At 41.4% G+C, this 17,724-nt stretch overlaps 1 protein-coding gene across 1 annotated transcript; it reads right to left on the bottom strand.

The window, feature by feature from the left end:
• Positions 1–8,599: 8,599 nt before the first annotated feature.
• LOC143508679 (extracellular calcium-sensing receptor-like) lies at positions 8,600–12,790 on the bottom strand. Its single transcript, XM_076997341.1, has 6 exons — positions 12,612–12,790; positions 12,143–12,440; positions 10,748–11,581; positions 10,071–10,292; positions 9,577–9,700; positions 8,600–9,495 (listed from the first exon to the last, which is right to left on the bottom strand). Exons 1-6 carry the CDS (start codon positions 12,788–12,790, stop codon positions 8,600–8,602), a joined length of 2,553 nt encoding a protein of 850 aa, XP_076853456.1.
• Between the last annotated feature and the right edge of the window lie 4,934 nt (positions 12,791–17,724).

Raw genomic sequence — 17,724 nt, 5'->3', positions numbered from 1 at the left:
TGTTGAAGCAGCTCCACGAGCCGACTCTCCGCAACGAGTTAGTCGTACAGTTTGAGCTGGAGCTGAGTACACGATTTAAAATATCGTACAGTGTACGCCCAGCTTTAGCTGCAACATGTTTTGCGTTGAGGTGGTAACGAAGGGTGGAAGTGCTCCTGTGATAAGCGAACTCCTTCCTACATAAAGTGTAAATAACACTATTTTTGTTTGAACTTCCATCTGGAAGTTTCTTATATTTAAATTTCCCATCCACCAGCGTAGCCTCTTTAGTCATCTGCATCATGCTCATCTTATCGTGCGTCCATATAATCTGTACGCCTGGAACTCGTGCACTGAGAAACATTCCACGATGCAAAAGTGTATCGTGCGTTAAAATGCGTTAATTTTTTTAGTGCGTTATTTTTCCTGTAATTAATTAATCGAAATTAACGCGTTAAAGTCCCACCACTAATTTTTAAATAACTCGCTGCTTAAGGCCGTTACAGTATGTCTTAGACAACTTCTGCTGACATCTCAAAATTTTGTTGAACATGCTGACACACACCGAAGAAACAAAAAGAAATAATCAGTTAAGTCTCTTGAAAATGTACATTTCCGTTATCAATGACAATCAAATATGAAACCTTGCTTAAAATTCTAACCTCATGCCAAACTTGCTGATATTTTAACACACATTTCATGTACAGAGCAGCAGAACAGTGATACGGGCCACTGTGGCAACAAAACTGGTGCTGAGTTCTGGGCACAAATAGGACAGTTGTTGTGGTAGTTTGATCAGCTGCCGCTGAGCGCAGCTTCTTGAAGAGCGTAGCTCGGGAGCCCCTTGTTGCTTTATTTTTAAGAACAATATTGACAGTAAAACATGATTCTTTGTATGGCCATGATTAAAATGGGGTTTTTGTATTTTCTTTTCCACAAAAAACTTTATTCATAGTATCAGGTTGAAATAGTTGTAGTTTATCATCTGCAAATCTTAATACAACATAGGATTACAAGATTTTAAATAAGGTTCTGGCAATAGAAGAGTGCTAAACATGTATATATATTTGGAACCATACTGTGACATTACTGTACTTTGATCAATGCATGTATTGATAGAACATGAAAAATAAAGAGCTTTTCTGCCATCAATTCATTGGTTGTGTTTGCATAGCTTGTATTATAATATATAATTGTTATTAACAAGCTAGTTGATAAAATATTCTTAACTTATGTCAAACTTATGCAGCTTACACCAGTGTGTTGAACAAAATTAGCATAAGCTGTCTAAAACATAGTGTGAAGGGTCTTTAAGCTGGTATGTGGTTATAGCTTCCATTTTTGTCCTTACAGTACAGGTAAAACATTTAATAATCAGTTTTTAAATGTTTAAAACAGTTTTTAACAGCCTTTTCTGACCATTGAACTAATTGGTGACACAGATGCTTCAATTGTTTGTCTACAACCTGTTTCGCAACAGACAGAATATTATGTGAAACAATGATACAATTACCATAATATCTCCATTACAGAATCCAAAAAAAGAGCTACAACACTTGATAACTAATTCCAAACTCAAATACTTACATTTGAAGTCCTGAAGAAAGCAGAATGATCATCTCCCAAGATGACTGGCAACCCCTGAAGGCAAAGGCACCTAACATCTGTAGGCTCAGTGGTCTAAAATACATACAGATAAACAAAAAAAATACTTAATTTTTATGGAACAGATTCTAAAAACTTCACTACTAATTATTTAGATCAAAATTTGAATATTCCATAACTTGCAAGTACAGAAGAAAAGACAAAATAAATGGAAGAAAAAGAGAATGGCACTAAAGATAAGAGGAAGATGACAGAAAATTAAGCGAGCAGAAAGTGGAGAAAATCACAGAGGATGATCTGTAATTTTTTGGACAGTAGAGAACCTGTAAATTAAAATAAGTGCAAATTAAAACAGAGGTAAAGAATCTAAAACACCACACAGATGACAATAAGCAACCAAGAAACAAGTAATATGAAGCAAATAAAAAAAATAGCAACAAAAGAGAAAATGATTTGGGCAAGAAAAAGAAACAAAAGATCAAGATAAAGACACAATCTACTAATCTTTGTAGGAAGATACAAAGCACTCTGAAGTAAACAACAAATATTACCTTTGCCTGACATAAAAGTGCTGCCAAAAGCTGGCCAGTAAGGCCCCTCTTCTTCCTAAACAGTTCCATCAAGCTGGGAGAGAAACGGTCAAGTGCATCAAAGAAGTTGTCTTTGAGATTTTTCCCCACCACTCTGCTGAACTCCTGAAAAACCTGAAATATAGGAAACAATGGATAAGTTTATTAAAAATGACCAATTACCCTCAATACTACTGTACATGATTTGAATGAAACAATTTAATACAATTCTTTAAATCAATATGATTAAATGAAAATTACATGCAAAATATGCTGGAAAAAATGGTGCAGGGGCCAGCTTTGACAATTAGAATGCAAGTTAAAATGTATCAAACAAAAAAAGAACACATAAGGCATTTAAAACATTTATACAAACCTGGCTTTCGGTGAAAAGAGCTGGCCAACGCTGTACCATCTGGCTAACTGCAGGCTTGTCTTTGACAACTTCTTTTCTGCGAAGTGCAAATGTCACATCCATTTCTCTCTTTACAGTGGATCCATTTGGCTTTTTTTTCATCATTTCATTGACCAAAACCTGACGGGATTCTTCCAGGTTGTGGTCATCCATTCCTTCTGGATAATTGGGTAGGAAATTTATTTCCCCCTTCTTTGGCTTCTTAATGGCTTTGTTGGGAGGGTCGCCACTTGTGGAATACCTTCCACGTTTACCACCATTCACAGACACATCGAGTCGGCCCAGCTGGCGCATTTTGGTTCTATAGTTTCCCATTTTGAACTTGAGACTATTTTTCCATGCATCGCATCCACTAGATGAGCCTTGTTCTTTAAGGCATGGGTGTGCTTGTATTAAGGCTTTTGCAACAGCTTCAAACTCTTCCTTTGCTGGGTAAGCTTTGAATGAATACGTAATCATTCAGCACTCTCCAGACTCACCTGTATTTACCCTGGACTGGATTGACTTCATTTTGAACCGCTACCGTATAGTCCTTTGCCCTACATACACAGTCCAGTACTTACACACTCAAAACTCAAGTGGGAAAATGATTCAGCAAAATGATTAAGATCTTGTGCATTGCGATCCTCTTTGTCTCATGTGATTACTACCATCACACAATTACTGAGCAAAAGCTCAAAATAAAGATAAAATAAAGTCTTCAAAAATGCCATCCTTTTACATTTAATATTTTTATTTAGGAAGAGTATCAAACAATTACAGCAAAAACAGTGAACAAAGTCATATACAAAGGTGGTGCACTCAGTTCATAAAATGTTTTTAACCCTAACACAAGCAGACAGACAATAACAGTCGTACGGGGGGTGGTAAAGGGGGGTAGCTCAGTCAACTGGTAAAAATGAAAGCTGATTAAAATGTAAAAGAAAATTATTCCATTTGGAATAGAATGCTGCAGTTTTGCCTCTAATTGTACATCTTATTTTTAAAGATGGGGGCCTTGTTGACTTCCATGCCAATAGAATCCGACGTCTTGCTAATAGAGATGTGAAGGACAAAACATCAGACTGAAGTGTAGATAGAGAGGGCAGACAAATAGCCAGGCCAAATATGGCTATTGAGGGACAGGGATCAATATGAATCTTGACAACTTTTGACATAGTGTCAAAATAAAAGGACCAAAATTTTGCAATGAAAGACACAGAAAAAACATGACTTAAGTTACAAGATGAGGCGTGGCATTTGTCACAGCAATCACTGATTGCGTTGGGATAAAATTTTGCCAATTGGAATTTAAATCTATGAACTCTAATTAATACAGTTTAAGGTCTTACATATAGTTTTGCACATGGTGTGCAGCTACGTATTCTGCTAATAGCTTTGTTCCAATATAGGTGAGAGATGCCCAAGATGCACAATGCCCAACTACTTTTCCCATGAGGCTTTGATGTTGTTAATAGAATTAGCATTTAGAGCCAAAATATTGAAATAAAGTTTGAAAACAAGACCTTTACAACTGGGCTCTAAAGTCAACAAAGCATCATATGGCTGATCAGAGACAGAGCGATTATAGGTTGGGTGTAACGAATCAAGGGGCGGGTGTGATGCAAATGCAAGCAAAAGAACAATTTATTAAATAAAACAAGCAACAGACCACACAAAGGAAAACAACTAGATAAAGCGGTAAGTAAACTAAGGAGAACATGCGATAGACAATTAAGAACCTACAAGAATAACTTAGCAGAGTAACATGCCACGACAGACCTCAATATATACAGAAACACCAAAGCGCGAACACAATTCAAACAGGACAGGAACATAGCACTAAAACACAGACCCATACACAGAAGCATGAAACATATTCGCTAGAAACATATATAAACACACGTTGAACCAGGACAGAATAACAAGCGAACACAGATACATACACTCATGCATACACACGAACCTAAGAGAAGGAGACACGCTACTACAAACTAAACCTACTGGGGAAACCAACTGATGGGGAGAAGTATACGAAGGAATAACCAAATATTTAAACAAAGAGAAACAAGACCAAAACAGGGAAGACAAACCAGAACTAACCCAACCAACACGAGGGAGAAGTGAAGGGAAGGCACAGGCTACAGGACTCTGAATGCAGAGAAGAAAAGGGAAACAATATCTTTGTTGAACCACAATTTAATAACAGCCAGGGGGGAATAAGTGGTTATTCAATATAGGCATTTTATAAGAGGGAGATATCAGTTTAAAATATAGCCTAAATTGAATATGTATATTCTGAAATAAGAAAAGAAAACGAGGCAGTACATTCATCTTAATGATACTGATTTTACCAATAAGTGATAGTGTGAGAGATCTCCGTAACTCCGTAAGAAATCTCTGTAAGTCCAACTTAAGCTTATCAAGTGGCGGGGAAAATTGCAAACAGAGAGGCCAAAGTACGAGTGATATTTATTCCCAAGTACTTGAGTCCGGATGATGAAAATTGTTTGAGAAGATGACTGTGTGAGAGACATTGCTGATGAATTAATTGGAAAGCATAAATAATTCTATTCCATGCGATCAAATGCCTTTTCTGCATCTGAAGAACCAACAACTTCTGGGACATGGGTTGTGCCTTTTGTAAAGATAACATTAAAAAGTGTACGAATGTTAAAAAACAGCTGCCGCCCCTTAATAAAGCCATTTTGATCTGTCAAAATTATGATGGGGGGAATTTTTTCTAAACGCATAGCCAAGGATTTAGCAAAATTTTTACATCAACATTTAGAAGAGACAAAGGCCTGTATGAAGCACAAGATATTGGATCCTTATCCTATTTCAATAATAGTCATGGTCTCAGGTAGTGACCCAACCAGTAGCAACTCTTCAAAGACTGCTAGAAGGAGAGGAGCCAACTTGTCTTCAAATTTCTTATAAAACGCAACAGGATATCCATCAGGACCAGGTGCTTTATTTGTTTCTGTAGCTTTAATAGCAGCTGTAATTTCCATCAAAGTCAAAGGAGTTTCAAGCTCCCGTGTTACATTCTGGTCAATAACTGGAAACCCAAGCTCACTAAGAAAGTTAGTCATTTCTGCATAATCAGATGATGATTCTGACTTGTATAAATTGGAGTAAAATATTTAAAAACTTTGTTAACTGACAGTGAATCAGTGTGATCTGTACCTGTTGAATCTACAATTACAGGAATTGAACGTGAGGCTATTTGTCTCTTCAATTGATGTGCTAAAAGCATGGATGGTTTATCTCCATGTTCATAATAATTGCAACGTGCGTGAACGGACGTGTCGATCGGTATGCACGCTCGTTGTGTTATATGTTACATGTTCTGTGTGTGACACTGGTGCCGCTCCTCACCGTCGCCTCGCTCCCCGTGTTGTCTTGTGTTTCATGTGGGGAGCGACTGCGAACGTGAGCGGCGCGTCACTGTGTCTGTTTATGTAGAGCGCGCGTTTGTGGGTCCCGTCTGTTTGTGTGTACGCCGTTTTTTGGTTTGCTTGTCTAGTCTTTGCGTGTGTGTTGTGTCCTAGCGTGTTGTCAAATGTTTGCGTGTAATTCCACGCATGCTCCTCCCCCTGAATGTGTGTTTGGGGGGGGACCGGCTGTGGTCCCGTGCCATGGGGTGTGGCACGGAGAGCGTCTCTCCCGAGGGAGGCCCTGAATAGGGTAAGCACGTTTGTGTTTTGTGTTTGTATGTGTGTGTGTGTGTGTGTGTGTGTGTGTGTGTGTGAGGGTGTGTTCTTTGTGCAGGTGCTTCTCCTTGGCAGTGTTCCTGGACCTTGTGGGGGTCTCCACCTGGCAGGAGCCCCCTTGTGTTGTGGGGTGACCGGAGCCCGGTCGTAAAGAGCCCCTCCCCAGAGGGCTGGGGCCCCCGGATGTTTGGGGACCATGGGGCTCCGGTCTGAAAAGCTCCTGCTGGGGATGGAGATCCTCCCTCCTGCCCGGGGTGACCAGGAGGCCCTTGGGGCTGCTCCCTAGCCCGCATCGGGGGTGCTCTGGGCCTCGGTCTCTGGCGCTCCTGGGTTGGGTGGAGGAGTCCACCGTGAGATGAGAGGCCCCGGGAGGGGTTGGCTCCCCAGGAGGCTGGGGTGACCCCTAGCAGAAGGCAGGGGTCAGCTCTGGGAGGAGGTAGGTCCAGGAGGTGAAGTAGCTACGCCTTGGAGAGGTAGCCTGCACACCCACACACACACGAGGGACGAGAGAGGAGCCGTAGCCCCTCGTCCTCACACCCGTGGGGCTTACCGGCTGAATGCCGGTTAGGGCGTGAGGGCCCTGTGACCGACTGGGGCGTGGTTTTGTGTTGTTAACGGCGGAGGTGAGCTGTTTAATGTTGTGTGTTTTATGTTCCAGCTCCCGGACGGCAGGAGGTGTGTTCCTGCCTGTCTCTGCCTTCCTGCCCCTTCGTGTTGTGTGCAGCCGCTGTGTGCCACACACCCAATGGAGGGGAGTGCGGCTTGGTGGGGGGTCTGTCACGGTGAGGCGGCCCCCTACCGGCCGCCTCTGTCCACAGCGGCTGTTGTTGTTGTTTGGTGACGTCATGTGCGTCCCTCAGGTGGGCGGAGCCCGTGATCCGTCTCACCTGAGGGTCGTTTGTTTGCCTATATATGTCTTGTCTTTGTACCAGTTGACCGCTGGTCATTATATCCTTAATTTGGATCTATTGCACGGGTTTTGGTTTGCACACTTTCTATTAAACCATCCTTTTTCCCTGAGACTTGGCGTGATCGCTTCCTTTTTGTTGCTCACCCCTGCCCGTCACATCCTCATTTAATTAATATAGCAACACCTCTGGATTTTGCATAATATTTGCAATGGAAGAGCTCAGAAATCCAGGGGAAGTTTAATTTAGAATGGTCAGTGTTGCCCAGGTGAATGTCCTGTAAAAATATTATATCTGCTTTCAATCGTTTCAAATTGGCAGAAACTTTCAATCGTTTAATTAGTTTGTTTAACCCTCTAACATTCCAACTCACAAATTTGATGGAAGTCCCTTTAGCACTCACATGAGCTTTATGATCACTCATTTAACTAATAAAGTAAGTAATGATATAGCCAACTGACAGGGAAAGGACACACACACACACATACAGATAAACCCACACACAGAAACAACCCACCCAATGTCCTCGAACTGAACAAACAAGAGGACCAATAGGACTCAACCAGGAGTCGACCCTGAATAGACTCCGCCTCCGACTGCACGGCATGGATCAAAAATGCCATCCTGATAGCTTCCTAAATGCTATCCTAATATGTTAAAAATCTAATATACCATTGTAAAAATGGTGATATATAATTTTTGTAGAGTGTACTTCCCTTAAATCTGGAATCATTGACCTATAAGTTTTGTATTTAAAAATCATACAAAACTCTTACCATAACAATTACAGAGGCATTTGATTTAACAAGTAGTCTGGAGAGGATTCTGTGCAGTAACCTAAATTCAATAGTAAAGTGAAATTCTCAGACAGATTATGGGACTGGGGAATGTGAATATGTGCTTCAATTGGTGGATGTGGTCTGCGAGGCCTATCTGAGTCCCCACTGGGGCGTCAGAATTAGCATGCTTGATTGACTTCAAAAGACTTTTAATTTTATGTGGAAAAAAGGACTGTTCTATAAACTTCTTGTAAGTGGTCTACGGGATGAAACATATGACCTCATTAAAATGATATATACAGAAAAAATGTGGAAACACTGGTAATAATTGAACATATTTGTTCTTTCAAGAGCATGGAATGAGGCCGAGCTACTGTTTAAGCCCAACTCTTTAATGTTTACATAATCGAATAAGCACAAATGTTAGAACAGTTTGCAGTTCCTGACCTCACTCTGCACAACTTGCAACTGTCTGTCTGTTTCTGTTTCGGTGTATAGTGCACCTGTATAGAAATATCAGACAAATCTATTGTAGAATGGATTTGTCTGATATTTGTAGAATTTAAGCATTTGAGCATTTTTGTTTTCTGCAGACAAAGTTATATGTGGGAAAAAGATATATGTGTATTTGTGAGTGGTTGATTAATGGCTATTTTTTCATCATATTTTTTCTGATGTTTTTTTCAGGTCTCAGCAACACAACATAACATTTTGGAGCAAATATACACAAAAGGAGACCAAAAGCAGAAGCTAAGATGGCAAAGACATGCACAGCAGCCATGTACTTTCCACGAGTGCTTACATAAACAGGAATGAAGGTTATCCACACAGCAAAAAAGATAACCATGCTGAAAGTAATACATTTGGCCTCATTGAAATTATCTGGAAGTTTCCTGGCCAAAAAAGCTGTTAAAAAGCACATGCAAGCCAGGAAGCCAATGTATCCCAGTACACACCAGAATCCTATCTCAGATCCCACATCACACTCTACAATTATAGTAGCACTTAGAAACCGAGTGCTGTTAGTTGCAATGGGAGGCTTTGTCATTAGCCATATGATGCAAACAAGACATTGAACACAAGAGCACAATATGACACTGCATCTCTGCTTAACTGGACCAAACCATTTCATGACATCACTGCCAGGTAGAGTTGCCCTGAAAGCCATTAGAACCACAATAGTCTTAGCCAAGATACAAGCAATGCAGAGTGCAAAGCTGATTCCAAAGGCTGTGTATCTGATCTGACAGAGCCAATCAGTCGGCTTGCCAATGAATGTCAGACCTATCAGAAAGCATACACAAAGGAATAAGAGGACCAGGAAGCTGAGCTCCATGTTGTTGCCTCGAACGACAGGGGTATGCCTATATGTTACAAACACACAAAGCACTGCCACAGTCAAGCAGACTCCAATGGTCAAAACCACCCAGAGCACTATTCCCAGCGGTTCATGAAAGGACAGGTATTCCAAGACCTTAGGAACGCATTGATATCGGGCTTGGTTTGGCCACATCTCCCTTGAGCATCTCAAACAATCGTTTGAGTCTGTGAGGAAATGCATAAAAAATATATGATTTTATAGATTTTGAGAAGAATGAGAAACTTAAAAAAAACAAAATTCAATACCTGTTTCGTTGCTAATTTCTCCCTCGGCACATGGTATGCAGTCAAAGCAGCATATGGGTTCACCCTTTCGCCTTGCCTTCCTGAAGCCTGGCAAGCAACTTTGGCTGCACACTGATACCGGTGCCTAAAAACCACAATAAAGGGAGAGGAGCGGAAACTACATAGACTTCCCACTTTACATACCCATATACATTCAATGGCAACATGACATCAACAACGTGTATCTTATATAACAGCTTATACATCTAGTTTGGATATAAAATGAAACTTTGAAACATAAATAAAACATTGTTAGGAATTGTTAGAAATTATGAACAAGGTTGATTTAAAAATATCTGATCTTGTGAAATTATTTAGAAGCCTATCATAACATAAACAAAAAAATTATGCCATTTGAAGATAATGCCTTCTAGGTGAATCTCAAACATGCAGTAGAACTGAATAAAAAATAGCTGTATAAAAAATGATCTGCTGATGGATGAAATGGCACACACCTTGTTCTCGCTATGCCATATAATCACTGAATCATTTATGACCAGATTCCTCTCATCCCTCAGTGAGGCATCGTAGAAGCCCACCTTCACTAGCTTAAGAGAGCCATCACTCGCCATCTGCCAGTTCATCAGGTCATAAGATGCAATGGGATCCCCATTTTCATCAAAGCTCACATCCTCACCAAGAGTTGTAAAGTTTGCTCGTTTCATGTAGCTCAGTAGCTTTGGGGGAGAGTAAATAGACAAATTAATGAAATGTCACATACAGACACTAATCCTTTCTCAGAATGGTTCTGAATACAAAGGGCTGCAAAAATGAAATGTCTAATTAATGTTTTTTGGAATCAATGAAGCACATAAATATTAAATAGCTCAAAACTACACATACATAGCAAGTGTCAGTTAAGTTTTAAAAGGATTTATGCTGTAACTACAAACTGATTAAACAGGGATTTTTATTCTATTCGTTCTATTTTATTCGTATTGAGTTATTATATAATTGATCAGCTTTGTACTAGTTCTTTTTGTGTAGGCTTATTCAGTATTCATTTTTGACATAGAAATGTTCATTTTTAAATATCATCCATACAATGTGCAACATACAAATAGAAAAAAAGAAGAGAGTTTTTAATGTGGAAAAATTTTAGAAGCTAATTAAAAAAGACAGAAACACACACCTGCCATGGCAGAAGGGGCTTTAGATTCCCACATGTCCCATTATGAAAGGGGCCCTGCCCTGGAACACAGGTGGTCATTTCATGCAAAGAGTGTGCTACAAGGTACACAGCCTTGTATACATTGTAGGACACTCTAAGCTGTGACACATCTGAGTAGAGGCTGTACACATTGTCCAGACTCTCATTCCCACTGCAAGGAACTCTGTTCAGGGCTTCCTGTCTGTGTATATGTGTGTTTAAGGATCTGTTGACCCGGCAGTTGAAAGTGTCCTCCCAAAACTCAGATAAAAAATGGGAGTTTTGAAAACTGGAGGTGTTCAACAATCTGAGGTATCCATCTAGGTTTGGAATTTCCCCCTTCCTTATGGCAAACCCCAGTGTCCCCTGTAATAGATCACTAAAGTCACCCCACAAAGCATTTGATGTGGCCCAGGCTTCACTGGCAATCCACTGGAGATGTGTGATGTTTTGTCGCTTGCACTCTTGCAGGATGAACTGCAGTGTTGACTCTCTAGAAAAGTTGAGTATTACTGTAGCTGTGGAGTCCCGAATAATGTTAATTAACTCCTGCAGTGCTTCTTTGAAGAGAATGACAGGGTAGAAGTGCACATACGCAGGACACACATTGTACCTGACTGACTCCTTCACAAACAACTGAATGGCAAAGTGAGCATAGTCCAAGTCCACACCTATAAGTCCCACCCAGCTCCACTGGAAATAGTGGACTAACTTTGCTAAAGCTTTGATCTGAAATTCATCACTTGGCATTGTCCGCATAAAAGAGGGGAACTCTTTCTTGTTACTCAGACATAAGCAAGATGCAAAGTAGCTTACCTACAAGGGTATAAAAAAGCAACACTGTTAGTAATGCACTCTTTTTCATATATTGAAATGTATCATTATGTTTTTGAAATTTTCTGTCCATGAACATCTGATCCCACCTGTGATTTAAAAAAAACATAGCACAACATCAAAAAGATAAAAGCCAAGCAATAAAATAATGATGTTACAGATAAAAAATTTTTTTATGTAAATGCACCATATTTTCCAGTAGGGATTTTCACCCCAATTGAACTTTGTCCTCTGCATTTACCCTTCTGTGTTAACACACACATGCCCAGAACAGCGGGCAGCCTTAGCCCAGCACCCAGGGAGCAGTCAAGTTTAGGTACCTTGTCATGAGCTGGGGCTCGAACCCACAACCCTCCGGTCACAAGACTGGTTCCCTAACCACCATGACATTATTATAGATGGTAAAGTGGTATTACCAACTTTTCATCTTCCACGGCAAAATCACTAGTAATAACAATACATTTAGTTTAAAAGTAATAATTTAAAACTGTGAAACTGCTCTTAAACAATTGCCTTAAGTCAGCAAATACACTTTATCCTTACCAAAGGTATCTTGAATGAGCCCAGAGTTCTCAACACAGCAATGGAAACCCCCGAAGAAGCATCTCCCACTATGACAGGAGATGGCTGCCTGCGGACATCTGCACAGGTAGCTCCTCTCTCTTTCTCTGGCTGCCCGTTGACCAAGAGCAGAGTGCTCTTCAGTGACACAGGTATGTCATCACAGCTGTCCCGAATGTGATAGCCCAGAGACAGTTTAGGTAACAGGTCCTTTCTCTGGTTAATCTCTGCCACTGCAAAGGTCATAGTTCTCATCCACCTCAGGGCTCGAGAACTAAAGCTGCATCACATCCAGAAAATATTTGATACATGAACTCCGTACAGTACAGCTAAAACCGGTTCACAGAACTAAAGATACATGATGAATATCACTTTTAAACCAAACCAATAAATGAATATTTGACACCAAATATATTCTTTTTTATCTGTCAGTGCAAAAAGGTTCACATACTCGTTGTACTCAGTTCCTGAAGGTTTGCTTTGGAAAGATCTCACTGCTCCATCAGGGCTGGTGTGCAGAGGAAACAGACCTCCTAGAATAACATCTCCATGCTGGTAGAAACTTTGAGTGCCTTCTTCTCCCCGATAGATGCACTCATCGTTGTTTGTGGACAGACACCACATAGGCATGATCAGGAAAAAATAGAAAAGACAAGCATGGTGCCCCATAACTGACACAATGTTGCAAGATACACATAAAAGCATAGGCATATATAGCTAACACCTGTACAGGGGACGGCTTTGACTTTTCCCAAAGAAACATGTGAACCAATGACAACAGCAGCTTCTGCTGTCACTGATTTTATGACACTATGATTCACTCACATGACTCTATGAAGTGTCAAAACTTACCCATTAGAAAAAATAACCATTTACTACTAGTTAATAATATAAAAACATAATAATAAAACATAATAACACTAATTAAACATAACAATAAAAACGGCCTTTTTTGTGATTGTTGCGGGCTAAAATGTTTGATGTTGCAGGTGTTTTTCAAAAAAATTGCGATGGAAGTTGCGGTGTGTTTTTGCTTTTTTGTGAGTACATTGCAATAGGGAGTAAATGTTGTATGGTTTCCTCTATTTAGTAGTCCATTTTAATTATGTATTTACCTATTTATTCAGGGTTGCCAACTTTTCAAGATCGCTTGGAGTGAGATTTGAACCTGAAGGGGGTGGCGAACGTAAGTTGTCACTGGGCGGCCTGTAAAATGGACACAAATTAAGTATTATATTGAAATTGATCGCCAGTGGTTGGTGCCAGAGCGAGCTAGTAACTCATAGATATGGATTAGAGATAAATGCGTGTGTCTCACGCTCAATGCGTGAGAGTTGGCAACCCTGATTTATTTATTTATGGGTATTATGCTTTTTATAAAACCCCTGGTTTTAACACTTCAAGCAATGATTTTATTTCTCTTACTCTATGTCAGGGATGTCAAAGTCAAATACACCGAGGGCCAAAAAACCAAATTTGCTACAAGCCGAGGGCCGGACTGGTTCAATGTTTATTAAAACATATTGAAATGATTGCACATAGCCTATTGAACCAAGACCTAACACAGTGTATATTATTTATGCTTAAATGAATAAAGCAATATTTTCTTATGGATCTGTCAGTAATTTCAAGTGAAAACATTTTTCAACAAGCAAACAGATAAAAACAAACTTCCTTCAAAGAAAACATGTCCTGTACATTAAATTAATAAAGTAATAAAGGTTTGAAAAGTGCTGGAATTTAGGCTAAAGTGCTTGAAAATGCTTGAAATTGTAACTACTTCGTTTCACAACAAATATCTGTCTGACTGAACAGTTCTCCTGTATTACGTTAACAAATACGAGCTTCTTGTAATTCCAGGACGAAACATGAGAGAACGTGAAGAAGTTAAGATTGGGCATTTTGAAAATAAACCACCATTAAATAATGTGAATAAAAAAGCTAATTATTTCGAATAATTTCGACTATATGTATAAATATTTAACTTAGTTAAGTTTAACTGGTGCGCACAGTTACAAAATTCGAGAGGTGCATGACCTCGCGAATCGACAACGCGCAACGCCCTCGCGCACTGGCGGAGCCACTGCGATTACTTCATTTTCGCCGCGCAGACCCTCGCCGCTTGTGTGCGCTGCAGTGACTTCGTGGGCTACCGTTGCATTGTGGGGAATGTAGTGTTTGTGCGTGCAAGAAACCAGCGGGGCGGCTGCGGGGCGGTTCTAATAGTGATTAAATATCATCCAGGGGGCCATAGATAATCAATTCCTTGACTTTGACATATGTGCTCTATAGTTTGGGCAGGAGTGATCCCTCTCAAGATTTTGTATGCCCGTGCAACCTGAAACACAGGTGTTGGGACAGAGAATGCACAATGATCTCTCTCACTTTCTTGAAATGATCCCTCGAAGTGCAACAGCTCGGAGGCAGAAATGGACTTTCCGCCTCTTAAAAGACTATGAAAAATCACTTGGAGTGGATGGGCTGGTGCTAGAAATGTTAAACTTGTTGGAAATACATGTATGAACCCATTGTTGTGAAACAATAAAACACTGAAAACAAAAAAAACTGTTTATCGGGAGTTTGTCGATGGCACATCAAGACAACATCAGTGATTGGTCAAATTTGCGAAAAAGTTGCGGTGATTGGCTGAAGTTGCAACACCGCCCTGAATTCGCAGGGTTTGCTTGAACTTGCGTTGAAGTTGCAAATCCCAACATCGCGACTTTCTGGAGGGTCTGATATATATATATATATATATATATGACAATCGGGGTGGAGCGAAGGATGAGACACCGAATCCTTGCAAAGACGCCACGTTTAATCTTTTACACATAGATTGCGCAATAGCGCACAAGGAACATCTGACACTTACACAGAAACGTGTAGACTCTAGACAACGACGAGCACAGGACACTGCGCGAGCGCACATTAAATAGACAAACCACATTAGCCCCACGTGATTACGAGACGATTCACAGGTGAGACACATTATTCACACGACATAGCCATCACCACGGAGTTCCACTGACGCAGACAAAGCACGTGGACTACGTATACACACGCCCAAAGGGGAGGGGCCGGGGTCCTCAACGTGACAGACACCCCCTCCAAGGGCACTACCCGTCCCAGGGTGCCAACAGGACCAAGTGCCCCGAACCCACGACGATGGGCGGATCCGACGTGCTCAGTCCTGCGTCTGGGAGGTGACTGCCCTTGGCGAAGCGTCCGTCACGAATCGCCTAGCACACCCTCCATGGGAAGACCGGGGAAAAAACGTTAGACAAGTTGGACAGGACGTTCACAAACATACACACAGGAACATTACCACATAGAGGAACAAATGGGAAAAATGGGTTTGGAATACACCCCGCTGCCACCCCGGGAGCAGTCCATCCTCTCTCCTCCGGACCGACCGGAGGATGACCTCCACTTCCCCTTTACCGTCCCAACAGAACACTCAGAGGGGGGTGGACTGCCCTCTTCCTCCGAGTACATGTCGCTGTCCGTGCACTCGGAAACGCCCGAGCGCACGGACAGAGGACGATCGTCCTCCTCATACCCCTCCTCCTCCTCCCCGTAGTCAGCGGGGTGTGCGGAGCGCTCCGACGGCGGGTAGTCCTCGTCGTCGTCGTCCTCCCCCTCCTTTACTATGGAAGAGGGACCTAGGGGCGGAGGGAGGTAGTCCTCTTCCTCAGGCTCCTCCTCCTCCTCTTCCCCGTAGTCTATGGTGGATACCGGACTGTTCTCACCATGATAAAATGCTGCGTGCTGCTTACTCCCACAGCGATCCTCCACGCCAGACGATTCAGTGGAACAGCGACATGGATGAGGCTTTCAAAACCCTCAAGACCTCTTTGATCAGGGCCCCCGCCCTTGGGCTGCCTAACTACGAACTGCTGTTCCACCTATGGGTGACAGAAGAGGGGGGGGTCGCTTCTGCTGTGTTGGCTCAGGAGCACGAGGGGGGGGGGGGGGGGGGCATGAGGCCTTGTGCGTTTCTCTCCAAAACACTAGATAACACTGCCTGTGGTTTGCCGTCCTGTCTCAGAGCTGTTGCTGCCTGCGCTGTTATGGTAACCGATGCAGAGAAAATTGTGTTGTCACATCCCCTTACCCTGCATACCATATGTCCTTAGACATCTGAACACACAATCTGTCTGCACAAGGACGCAGCGGATATGAAGCAGTGTTCACAGGAACTGAAAATCTCACTGTGCGACCACATACTTCCCTTTACAATGTGGCCTCGGCCCTTTCACGTCTGCTCACTATATGCCCCCCTCATGAGGATGGGGCCACACATGATTGCATACCGCACATCATTTTCGAAACCAGCATCAGGCCTGACCTCAAATCGACACCTTTGTCTACAGGTTGTCACCTCTTTGTGGACAACACGGGTCGTCTGTGTCTTCCGCGACACTGCATTCCTTTTCTCGTTCCTGATTTTCACGGTGTTTCTCATCGCGAACGAAGAGGGGTAGTAAGTGATATGGAGAAACTCTTTTGCATAAAGAACCTAAAAGAGGATGTGTCTATAATTTTAGATAGATGCTTAATCTGTGCACGTAATAACATATCAAAACCTAAGGCGTCACACCAAACGTTACCTAAACCAGAAACTCCATTCCAGGAATGGCAGATTGATTTCACGCATATGCCCAAGCGAGGCCCATACAAGTATCTCCTGGTCAAGGTGGATAAGTTCTCCAGATGGATTGAAGCATTCCCATGCACCAAGGAAAATGCGCAAACTGTGGTTACTAAATTACAACAAGAGATCATCCCTAGGTGTAAGTAACCCCCTAAAGGAGATTTATTTTAATCCCACAAGGTAAAAGATAAATGTATAATTTGTTAATGTTATTTTTTTGTGAAGTTATCCCTTGTGTAATGAGACTTTTAATTTGAATTTAGTAACGAGTGTTCGCAACAGAGCGCGAAACTCCTTGTCAAAACGTAAATGATCAGAGCGAACTACGGAGTGACAGAGTACGCTTGTTATCAGCAATTGTGTAAAATATATTAAGGTTTGTGCTCCCATTTGTAGAGGCACAAGGTAGGAAATTGGTTAAGTTGGTGTTACATTTGCTTGTTAAATTAATTATTTTTGTGCAAAGGACTAAGAGTTATTGAGTTTTATTCATCATAGCAACGGGCTAGCTACTAGCTAAGGAACAGCACTATAATACGAACACGTTTAACTACTCCAAATGATTTGCGCTAGAGAAAACATGCTTTGGTGGAAATTTGACATTTATTGTAGTTTTCTTTTGTTTTCTACAGCTCTTACGGCGGTTTGTTAATCCACATTGTATTACAATAAAAAAGGATAAACCATCAGTTAATGGCTCACCTCGTATACCAAGTGGGAACGTTACACTAGGTACAGCATTCCTTTGGGAATCGACTCTGATAAAGGAACTCCCTTTACTTCAAAAGTAACTCAGTTTTTAGCAAAAGAGCTACAAATTAACTGAGCATACCACATTCCATACCACCCTCAGTCGTCTGGAATGGTAGAGAGAATCGAACTATGAAGAATAAACTACGAAAGGCGATGC

This window comes from Brachyhypopomus gauderio, chromosome 2 (genome assembly GCF_052324685.1).
Source record: "Brachyhypopomus gauderio isolate BG-103 chromosome 2, BGAUD_0.2, whole genome shotgun sequence".
Classification (NCBI taxonomy): domain Eukaryota; kingdom Metazoa; phylum Chordata; class Actinopteri; order Gymnotiformes; family Hypopomidae; genus Brachyhypopomus; species Brachyhypopomus gauderio.
This window is presented reverse-complemented; position numbering and strand designations above follow the sequence as displayed.